This window comes from Eretmochelys imbricata, chromosome 1 (assembly GCF_965152235.1).
Source record: "Eretmochelys imbricata isolate rEreImb1 chromosome 1, rEreImb1.hap1, whole genome shotgun sequence".
Lineage (NCBI taxonomy): Eukaryota > Metazoa > Chordata > Testudines > Cheloniidae > Eretmochelys > Eretmochelys imbricata.
In genome coordinates, this window is record NC_135572.1 from 153,232,635 (window position 1) to 153,244,388 (window position 11,754).

At 46.6% G+C, this 11,754-nt stretch overlaps 1 protein-coding gene across 1 annotated transcript; it reads right to left on the reverse strand.

Moving 5' to 3' along the window:
• Window positions 1–1,921: 1,921 nt before the first annotated feature.
• On the reverse strand, window positions 1,922–9,721 carry LOC144262531 (protein mono-ADP-ribosyltransferase TIPARP-like). The gene is made up of 5 exons (XM_077812450.1): window positions 9,426–9,721; window positions 5,222–5,393; window positions 4,843–5,030; window positions 3,069–3,341; window positions 1,922–2,363 (listed from the first exon to the last, which is right to left on the reverse strand). Exons 1-5 carry the CDS (start codon window positions 9,719–9,721, stop codon window positions 1,922–1,924), a joined length of 1,371 nt encoding a protein of 456 aa, XP_077668576.1.
• Window positions 9,722–11,754: the final 2,033 nt, after the last annotated feature.

The window sequence follows — 11,754 nt, forward strand, 5'->3', positions numbered from 1 at the left end:
AACACAACTATTTTTTCTGCTTTTTTTCCCCAGGTTGTATGTGGCGGAACACAAATTAACCAGATACTGAGTGAAGTGGAAGGCATGCTTTATTTTCATCAGATCAACCTATTTTTATCTGTTTAAAATATGTTTTTATGTTTAAATTGTAACCCACAATTCTAAGCATCAAACTCTTGCTATTTTGAAAGCTATTTTTAAATACAAGAAACCAGTATAACATATGATAATATTTAGACTAACAATACACCGTATCAATGAACAATTCTTTGCAATTAGAGAAAGTATTGAAAAATGAGTAGAGTAACCCACAGGAAACTGGCCAGTTCCTAACAGCCTGGCATTGGCTGTTTGCAAGAGGTTTTGTGGCTCAGGTAGAGGGAACTAAAGACAAGGGAGAGTTCCAGAAATTGTGAGGGAGCACTTGACTAAAGGAAGTCATGACCTGCCTGTTCCTACAGCTGCTGGGGAAAAACCCAAATATCCAGCCTGTGCTCTCCACATGATCTACCAGACACAGAAAATCACTTAACATCCACTCCCACACAATCTCCTCTATTTGCCCCCCGCCCCCCTCTCTCTTTCTCACACACACACACTCACTTCCTTAAACATATATCAAACATTTAATTGTTTTAAAAGAAAAAAAAATGCAAACAGTTCTAAATACCAAAGTAGCAGTATTTTTAAAATAACCACTGAAACAGGAGAACTTAGCAAGCAATATGACAACATTTAACTGTACTCAGTGAAGATCAGGGCAGGGGGGATATTTTGGAGCATGTTTGGGAGGGAAGGAGAATAGTATTTTATAAGCCAGAACTTTTCTATTTTGCAATTGTTGGGGAAAAGATATTCGTTAAAACCTACAAGAAATCCAGGAGGGAAGGGTTGCTCTTTCTGGCCTGTGAATAAAACAGCATTTGAATGGCTTCTGGTGGTGGGTCCTGTGCAGGTGTTCTCATCTGAATGTAGCTAACACAGAAAGGGTGCATCTACGCAGCAGCTGGGAGGTATGATTCTCAGTGTGGGTAGACATACACACACTAGCTCTGCTTGAGCTAGTGCCTAAAAATAACAGCGTGGGATGGTGACACAGGCAGCCGCTCGGGCCAGCTGTCCAAATACAATCCCTTCCGACCTCCTGGGTGTGTACACTGGTCGCTAGGCCGAGCTGCCACCTGTGCACGGTGACTATGTTGCTATTTTTAGTGTGCTAGCTCATGTATCTATACCTGAGCTGGGAAGTAAACTGTTATTTTAAACAGCTGTTGTGTAGAGATACCAACAATGAAGTGGAAGTCAGGGTGGGAAGTGGGGGAGTGGACTGTCAGGAGTCCAAGAGGAACAAAGGGAGACTCTCTGATAATGGATATTGGAAAGGTCACATGCACCCGTAGCAAACCCTTGCTGCATATGCCCATGGGATGTTTTACTTAACATTTTAGAAGAAGTATGCTTTAATGGGAGGAGTGTGGAGGATGCAAAACAGATCCCTACACCTCTGGGGTGGGTGCCCTGATCAGCAAAGCAACCATGAGGGTTGTTCTTTATATCAAATGCTTTATGAATAGGGCAGTATAAATAACTGATTTTTTGATTCAGCTGCCAAACTAAAAAATTGGCGGGGGAATTGCTTTGGGTCAACCAGAAACAAAATGTTTCTATGAACCAAAATGTCAAAGTTTCATTTTGATTTTTAGAGGTGTTAAGTGTTTTTAAGTACCATTGAGGGAAAACCTGAAATGAAACACCTTTCCAAAAAAGAAAAGTTGAAATGTTTCATTCCAGAAATGAACTGTTCTGACATTTCTGAAATTCTTTTTCCTGACTGAAACAATTCACTGAAACTGACCTGAATTTGCAAATTGTTTCAGTTGGGAAAAAAAAGTTATGCACAAATTTTTTTGGCCAGCTCTAATTATGAACCATCTAGTGCAACAGGGTCAGAAAGCAGTTTGTAGCGGATCAGGAAGTATGGGTAGGACTGGCTACTGTTAAAGATCACGTAGATGCTGGAAGCAGAATCAACACATGAATCAAAGGGTCGGCCACTAGATCTTATTCTTGGGGGTTGACAGTAATTAGCATTCCCTACAGCAGACTTTCCCACCAGGACTTTTGCCAGAAACATATAGCGCAGCCCAGCCTTGCATGCTGTACAAAATCCATTTGAGTACTGGGCATTCTTGGCAAAATAGCTGCCTTTGCCAAAGGCAGCAAGATTCTGTCCTGAGAGACGAGGGTCAAAGCCCATCTGACAGATGGAGTTCTTGCTGTCTGCTGAGGTGCCATGGAAGAGATGCCGTTCTAGCTGTTTTTTCTCTTCTGTTGAGAGTCCTCGGGACATTATTTCCTTCTGACTGAGTAGAGAAAAGAACACAGAAACAGGGAAGTTAGGCTTACTGCTGTGTGGGAACATTTGCTAAGGGACTGAGAGAGAACTGGAGACCTCGTCTTACTTTTATGTTCTCATTCCTCCCTGCTTACTCAATATCTAAAATATCCAATCCTGAATTCTAAGCACTAAGGGTTCAGTTACCTATCATTTGAGAGAGCACAAGATACCCCACACAACTAATCACACCCACACCTGTGTATGATCACTGTTGTGCAAAAGTTCTACTCCACCCAAACTCAAAGATCACCCATCAAAAAACCATTATACACTCACCCAGTGCATTAAGATTCACCCACTGACAAACATGTTCACTCTAGTACAGTGGGATTTGCATTCAGTTCATTAGTGATAAGATCTATGGTCTGCCACAAAGCACAGCAGGATCTTTATTCTAGTGTACTAGCATCTGAGATTCAGGTTCCAAGATTTTTGATTACACCAGGATTTGCAACACACTATTCCCAACGTAGATCCCATGGTACATTCTATAACCTCATGTATTCCTCCAGTGCCGGGGCTAGCCCACTAGGGGCCCTAAACAGGAATCCTGCCCTCCCACAAATCATACTAATAATTAATAGGGGGGCCCCTTGAGCTGCTCAGAGCCCTAAGCAATTGCTTAGTCTGCTTATGCCTACACAAGCTCTGTATTCCTCTTTCTTTTTACCTGCTGTATTTTTGCCAAAGATACTCCTGCCTGATCCTGTAAATCCCTAACACCAGAAATGTATCCTCTGAGAGAGATTTGTGGAAGAGAGTATAAACTGTGCGGTACACTGCTTCTGATGGTGCTATTTCACATTGCACATAAGTGGGTCCTTCTGAGGGGCATGAGATCCAGGATGCAGGATATGGGCCAGAGTACACATCAGTGGGATCCTCCCCAGGGATGTTGGCAGCATAAGGATTGAGATGTCCCCTATAACCATTTGGGAGTGTCCTAAAAAGAGAATAGGAGAAATATTTGTTTTGTCTTAATATGTTTTGGTTATCTTCATCGTTCCATCCTATCCCCACACACATATGTTCCACCTGTTTTAATTTAGACTATAAGATCTTTGAGGCAGAGACTGTGTCTTACTGTGTTTGTAGAGTGCCTAGCACAGGGACCCAAATCTTGATCTGGACACTACTGTGTTATAAATGATAATTACTTACAAAAAAACTAATTCAAAAAGATAGTTAAATTGCAAAATTGGGCACTTAAAAGTTAGGAAATACAGATTTACAGTTGCCATGACAACCTAATTCTGTCCCTTGGTGCATTCAACCTGTGCACTGAGTGACACAGGTTCCTGTGGAAAAAATCGTATGTGATCATGTAAAAACTGCCTTAATAAAAAGTTAAATAAATAACCCGATCATAATGTATAGGCACAAAGAGGATAAATTAAGGTTGCACAGGCTTTCATAACTCAAATTCTTGACTTTGCAACTAGAGCTGGGAAAAAAACTGATTTTTTTCAGTTTGCTGGCAGTCCCCCTCCCGCTACCTCCCAAAACAGTTGGTTTGGTTGAACCAAATCTTAAAATTGTTAAAAATTTTGGTGAATCAAAAAGATCTGTTTTGGGTCAAAGTAAGCATCTTGTTTGCCCCAAAGTGTTTTGTTTGTGGCCATTTCTAAAGGGTGAGATTCAACACAAGAATGCACTACAATACCTAATGACTTTTAGCTCAGATGTAGGAGACTGGGTTTGCCTGATGTGGGGAAGGGATTTGGAGCTGGGTTTCCCTCACTGGAGGTGAGCACCGTAACAACTGGGCTATAGGTATTCCAGTACAGGTCTCTCTCAAGCTCTTCTGTTGAAGCTGTTCTACTTTGTGTAATTGATTAGCCGTTGGAGCAGGGACTTTAACGTAGGCCTTCCATATCCAAGGTGAGTACCCTAGCCGCTAGGAGAATCATTGTCACCCTTGTTCCTTCACCCAGTGACCATTCATTGTCACGTACAGTCATTCACGCTGAATCCAGGGGGAGATATGGCTGTGGCAGGAAGCCTTGCCTTGCCTTCTTCCCTCCTCTTGCTACTCCAGTAGCTCCCAGAGGAGCTTGTGATGCTGCTGCTTTGTCAGTGGCATGGGCCTGTCCTTAGAATGTTTGTGGTGTTATCTTGGCATACTGCCAACATTTTCCTTAGGAAGGCAAGTGAGAGAAAGGAAACGGCAGACAGTCTGTAAATGAGCTAAACCCAAATGAAAATTTCAGGGAGAAAAGAGAGGAACTTCTCTAGCCCCAGGGCTTTCTCCCTGCTTTATATTAAAGGCCTGCTGAAAACAATGGATGTGTGAGACCTTCTCTCAAAACATCACAATAATCCTTTACAATAGAAAGTGTGAAGCAATTTAAATATATAGGTGCCCTCACCAGTTCCCTGTACAATAATTATCTGAATGCCACTTACATTTTTTTAGAGAGAGTAGTGCAGGTGGAGTTGCTTACCGCAGATGTGGTACCATGTCGATAGGTGTGCGGTAGGCAGGACGGCGCTGAATGGATGACTTTTGTTCTGTTGTTGAGTTAGTTTGAATAAGGTTCTTCAAATCTAGAGAATACTGTTGGCCTTCATGACTGAAGCTGTAGCTCTGTAAGCCGCTCTCAAAGGCATTAATGATTTCTTGGGAAATTGGCTATGCAGAGAGAGAAATTGGGGGGAGGGGGAGAAGAGATGGAATCAGAATATGATAAGGAAGAAGGCCAATTTTCCCTTCTGACACTTTGCCTATAATAATCCAGTTCTACTCTCATACACACTACTTCCCACATTGCAACTCCCAACTCTGCCCTGGAGGGCATCACCCTTGCCTCTTTCTCTCCTGACCTCCTCATATTCCTTCCAATCGGTTTCATCAAGCCAATACATGTGCCATTCTGTGTGGAGATGTGGGTTCTGCTGTGGATCATGGGTGTTGGAGAGTCGCCGTATTTTGCCATAAGGACCAAAGGAGAACAGTTCCATAGGATTTAGGTTGACTTTGCCTTTTGAACCATCCCTGTGGAAGAAACAGAACTTGCAAGAGGTTCTCCTGCTGAAAGAAGCTGGTGTTGAAACACAAGCGAACATCATCACTCTTGAACCATACCCCGCAGCACCTCCTGCTGAGAGATGCTGTGAACAGAGTAGCTTGGAGCTTCCCATACACCAGTGCTCCTGCATTGCTTCCTACAGCACGTCCAAAAAGAATGTGCTCTCATAGGACCACGTACAACCAGTAAAAGATCTCAAGCTGGGGTAGTGCGACAAGCTGCTCGCACACATCAATACAATCAGAATCTGCAGCATAGAAACTACTTTTTTTTTAAATTGTTTCTAGCCTTTATGGTTGAATATTACCAAAGCTGGACTATTTGAAACCACATCCATACTTGGGTTGCCAACTTTCTAATCGCACAAAACCGAACACCCCAGCCCTGCCTTTTCCCCAATGCCCCGCCTCTACTCACTACATTCCCCCTCCCTCGGTGGCTCGCTCTCCCCACCCTCACTTACTTTTTCTGGACTGGGGCAGGGGACTGGGGTGTGGGAGGGGGTGCAGGCTCTAACTGGGGGTGCAGGCTCTAACTGGGGGTGCAGGCTCTGGGGTTGGGCCAGGGATGAGGGGTTTGGGTGCAGGATGGGGCTCCAGGCTGGGGCTGAGGGATTCGGAGTGCAGAAGTGGGCTGCAGGTTGAGGCAGGGGGTTGGGGTGCAGGAGAGGGTGGGCTCCAGTTGGGGGTGTGGGCTCTGGGGTGGGGCTGTGGATGAGGGGCTCAGGGTGTAGGAGGGGGCTCTGGCCTAGGGCAGGCAGTTGGGGTGCAGAAAGGCTAAGAGCTCTGGCTGGGGGGTGCAGGCTCTGTGGTGGGGCTGGGGATAAGGGGTTTGGGGTGCAGGAGGGGGTTCCAGGCTGGGGGGTGGGGCCAAGGGATTTGGAGTTCAGGGGGGGCTGTGGGTTGAGGCAGGGGGTTGGGATGCAGGAGGGGGTAAGCGCTCCGGCTGGGGGTGTGGACGCTGGGGTGGGGCTGGGGATGAGGGGTTTGGGGTGCAGGAGAGGGCTTCAGGCTGAGGGATTCAAAGTATGGGAGGGGGTTGCGGGTTGGGGCTCGGGGTTCAGGAATGGGCTTACTTTGGTCAGCTCCCAGTCAGTGGCGCAGCAGGGTTAAGGCAGGCTCCCTGCGTGCCCTGGCCCCGTGCTGTGCCCTGGAAGCAGCCAGCAGGTCCGGCTCCTAGGCGGGGGAGTGGGGGGCAGGAGGATCATGTGCTACTCTTGCCTGCAGGCACCACCCCCACAGCTCCCATTGGCCATGGTTCCCGGCCAATCCGTGGTTCCCGGCCAATGGGAGTGCAGAGTCAGTGCTTGAGGTGGGGGCAGTGCGCGGAGCCCCCTGGTTCCCTTGCCTAGGAGCCAGACCTGCTGGCTGCTTCTGGAGCACAGTGCAGAGACAGGACAGGTAGGTACTAGCGTGCCTTAGCCCTGCACTACCATTGACTGGACTTCTAATGGCCCGATCAGCAGTGCTGACCAGAGCCTCCAGGGTCCCTTTTCAATGGGGCATTCCAGTCAAAAATGGGGTGCCTGGCAACCCTAATCCATTCAACAAATTTTACCCTTCTTTTAACCAGTTAGAGGGTATAGTTGCCTAAAAACAGGGTTCATGTTCAAACAGCATAAGGTTAATAATCAGTTAATAGTGTATTAATTTGAACTGGGTACTACCCTTGCTAACTGCCTGGTCTGGCAGATGGATCTGTTCCTGTTACTAGTTAGATTTATGTTACTTTTGCTGTATGGTCCAACCTGCTAATTACCTGATTACCTCTTCCATGACTATGTCAGCTGGAAACAGGCTGATTTTAAAATGTTTGTAATTTGTTTTACTGGACATAGAATTCACGCTATTCAGATTCATGAATTATGAAACTACTGCATCTATCTATCTTAGGGTTGTTCTCTGACTCCCGTCATTTAATATCTAAGAGCATCTACTACTTCCCTACTGTGGAAAAGTTGAGACATAGGTCTTGATCCCTACTTTGGACCAAGGCTTTCTAGGTATTGGAAAGAAGAGGAAGGCATCTTGCCCACTTTGAATTTAGCAAAACTCAGTCAGAAGATGTAACAATAGATCTTTGATCATCTTGCAGATAGAGGTAGATATCTGACAGATTGCCATGCACTGCTGGGAAAAAGTCTTTGAAGGCTCAATCCAGTTTCTGGCAACTATGTGTGAGTGCTCCTAATCAGACTGAACACAGAATTAGTGAATCTTATGGACAGCCATGAACCCAAAGCAGAGGAACTATTGGAGGATAGGGAACATGGAGTGAGGATGTGTATGATTCAGGTATTATTTTTACACCCTTACTATTGCATGTTTGTAAATGCAAATTGTGGTATGGATGGACTTGGGGTGGGAGCAGTAACATATCAATGGCTCCTGGTGCATCCTCACTGGTCTTATTACTGTGCTGGCAGAACTGTCCTCATGTGAGCATGGAAACTCCACCCTCCCACTCCCATGTGCCTGGCACAGAAAACACTTTTTCTCTCCATATCTGCAGCCTATATTTACCCAAAATACACATTAAAGATGGATGTGCCCTTTGATACTGCTGGCCCATTGCTCCCATCTCTCCATAATACTGCAAACAAGTCACACTTAAAGTTATATAGTTGATTGATGAGTTAGCTTACAGTTTATTTAGGTAATGGGGTCAGGGTGCCAACACTGCTGCTAACTGCTGCTGCTGCAGAGTCTCTTACTGGAGTCTCATGACTTGGCCAATGTACAAATGATGTCTTGGTATGTAACTTTTTAAAAATATTCATCTGGGATCATGGAGAACTTTCCTGACATTCATTGTTCTTAGTCCGAAACCACAAGCGAAGTATGTAGTTCATTTAGCTCTGCCTCCTCCTCAGGTACCACCTCAGAGTGTTTTGCATTCTGTTATCATTGCTGCTTGACAGTCTGGAAGAATAGAAATCTCCAGAAGCTGGAGGATAGATCTCACTGAAGTATCTGGTTGGTTTCCATGATGGAAAATGGACACTGCAACCCCTGAAGTAGGATTATGGATCATTTGCATATGAAATCTGATAATGCTACTCCGAAAGTATGTGCGGGTTGAAAAAATAGCCAGTGCTTTGGTGCCCCTATTACATTTTGGGCACTATGGTGTAGTTTCCTAGAATAGGCTCATAAAAACATGGCTAGGCAGAGCATTATTTATTGATGCAAAAATCACAAATGTGGTGGCAGAAAAGCTGTTGAATGGATACAACCCAAACTGTTTACATTGTAACAGATTAAATGCAGCATGCCTCTAACCAGTAACAAAATTGCAGTTGTAGCTGTTGTGTGGACATGGTCTGAGTCTACAGACAGTCGCCCTGTACCATATTGCGCCTGTAGCTGGGAAAGGCTGAGATTGGAGTAGCTATCATTAATGTCATGTCATTTCTGTAATGGAAGCCAAGGAATCTGTGACTTCCAGAGACCTTTGTGACATTTTCTGCTTCAGCCCCTGGGGCTGGGGGACAGGAGCTGGCAGCCAGCAGGGCCTTGGCAGGGTTCCAGAGATAGGTGACAGCCTCCTCAGGGGACCCTCCTCAGGGTTCCAGCGACTGGCAACAGCCTCAAGCGGGAGGAGGGAGGGGAGCCCTGCAGCTCCCACCCACCACAGTGGTGGGGGAACCATGGAGCTGCAGCGCCAAAAGTCACAGACAGGTCACAGGTTCCATAAATTTTTGTTTATTGCCCATGACCTGTCCGTGACTTTTACTAAAAATAACCATGACAAAATCTTAGCTTTAGCTATGATCTCCCTAGAATTAGTGCTCCTGCACTATTCCATAAGCTCCCACTGCTGGGAGAGGGAATGACTGGAGCAGTTATGAACTTTCTACTTCTAAAGCACCGCTATACACTTCCAGTTGGGGGTGGGGGGCGGGAGGGGGTGGGGGGGAATGGGGGCTTGTCTGGGACAAGAGCAGCTGAGAGTTGCCTTCTGGGAGAAGTTGGGTCTGGAGTCTTCCTGTCACTTACTTTTCCACCAGTGTAACTATTGAGTCATTTACATTACTATAAAGTTTCTCCAGGTGCTGCTGAGCCGATTCATTCACGCTCTGCCACACTCCTTTCTTCTTCCGCATCACCTGCCAGTGGTAAGGGTAGCATGTGTGGTGAAGCTGGCATCTCTCCCCTTCTTTGCAGAGACCAAGCAGGAAGCGGTCACAGATCCTGATGCCATTTGCCTGGTGGATATGAAACTGGATCCCATTCTCATCCTCAAGCTGCTCTGAAGCTACCAAATGGCTTTTGGAATCATCTCCGTACTGCATATTGTGGACATGGAGTGGAGTGAGTTCAGTGGAACTGGCTTCACTTTGGCTGAAGCAGTAGAGGTCTATGAACAATTGGAGCAGAACCTTTTGGAAGAACAATTCCTGTGAGAAACAAAGAAAGTGAAGCTGAATAAGTAGTGAGCTGTTCTGATGCAGTGCCCTGGGCTTCAAATTCCCCATCCTCTTTCCCCCTCCCCCATAACATACACAATTGTTTCCCAGACATCTCCTGGATTAACCACAGTTCACATCCAGCTTTCTCGCAGCTGGACTTCATTCACACACCTGCACACAATAATACACTGCAAAAGCCCAGTAAGACCTCACTTTCCTGCCTTTCCCTTCAGCTTACACACACTCTTCCCTAAGATAAATCATTATTTTCTGACCTTCAACCCCCAGCACTAGCATTTCTCTCCTCAAATTGATTTATTTTTATTTGTATTACCATAACACCTAGGAGCTTAGACATGGACGAGGACTCCATTTTGCTAGGTGCTGCACAAACACAGAGCAAAAAGCTTCTCTCCCAGTGGAAACCTGGACTTTACTCTCACAGCACCCTTCTTGCTCCTCCAAAATGATGCCCCCTCTCTGCAGCTTTCCCCTAATAGGACCTCCTCCCATTTCTGATTCATCCCTGCAGGCAGGCACGCGCACGCACATGCATGCTGCTTCCATCATTCTCTGTGGCCTTCGCACTAATCTCCCAATAGGTTCCCATTTTCCAGGGTTTCATCCTTCCAACATCCACCCTGCTCCCTCAACAGGACCTCACTCCTAGGATTCACTTCCAGGTCCATAATGCTATATCCAGAGTATTCCTCCCTCTCCTCCTGGGATTCTTACATACACACCGCCCACAGTGAATGTCTGTTTGACTACAATCTGCCCCTTTATGTTATGTATGTAGTACGGCAGCCGTCCCCACGATAGCTAGGATCTTATTGAGTCAGGTTACAAATCATCCCTTCAGACCCATCCAAATGGCTTCTGGAACAGGACCCCTTTGGGGCCGTATGGTGCAAACACAGGTTACTTGCTGGGGTTCCAAACACACACTAGTCTCTCAGGGTATGTCTACATTACAAGTGCTACAGCAACACAGCTCGGGTGCTGCAGCTACGCTGCCATAGCGCGGTGGTGCAGACACTTGTTACACCAATGGAAGGGATTTTTCCGTCATTGTGGTAAATCCACCCCCCCGAGAGGTGGTAGCTAGGTTGATGGAAGAATTCTTCCATCTGTCTAGACTACTGCGGGGCATAGGTTGGTTTAATCATGTTTCTCAGGGTGTGGATTTTTCACACCCCTAAGCAGCGTAGCTAGGTCATCCTATGTTTTAGGAGTAGACCAGGCCTCGGTGGAAGCCTCTCGCCTGAGCGTCATCCCACTCCCTCCTGGCCCCGCCCTACAAGGATGGGACCCCTCTGCAATGGGAGCAAAAAGGGGAGTTAATCTTAGGGTATCTCTGGTGGGCCAGTGAGTTGCACTGCTTTAGGCCAACGAAGGACGGGCCCCTCTGTAACATGTCAGGATGTTAACACCGGGTTGTGCTGGGTCGGGGAGTGATGCATGTATCAGCTCCAGTCATGCTCACCCCTCCTGCTCTCAGAAATATCCAGCAAGCTGGCTCCTCCTTAGTCTTAGCTGCCTTAAGGGCTTTTCCCTCACTGCTGCTCAGCCCTGGATCCTGTCTCCCCAAAGAGCCACTCCCACCTCCCTCCCTTGTCAGCAGGCTGGGTAATGCGACCCCTGCCTCAGCAAATCACAAGAACCCACTAAGGCTCCACACTGGCTAATGGGTTATTACAGGCAAATGCTGCCAGCCTGTTATAGTCACCTCCTCCCTTAAGCTTGTGGGAGGGGGGAGCGACGCGGGCGTCAGCTCCAGCCACGCTCACTCGGCCTGCTCTCTGTGCATGGGGTGCACAAGGCAATCCCATCTGTCAGTTAAACTGCCAGCCCCATCTGTCAGTTAAACTGCCAGCCCCAGCATTCCAGGCTGCCCAGCAACACTCTGAGCACCC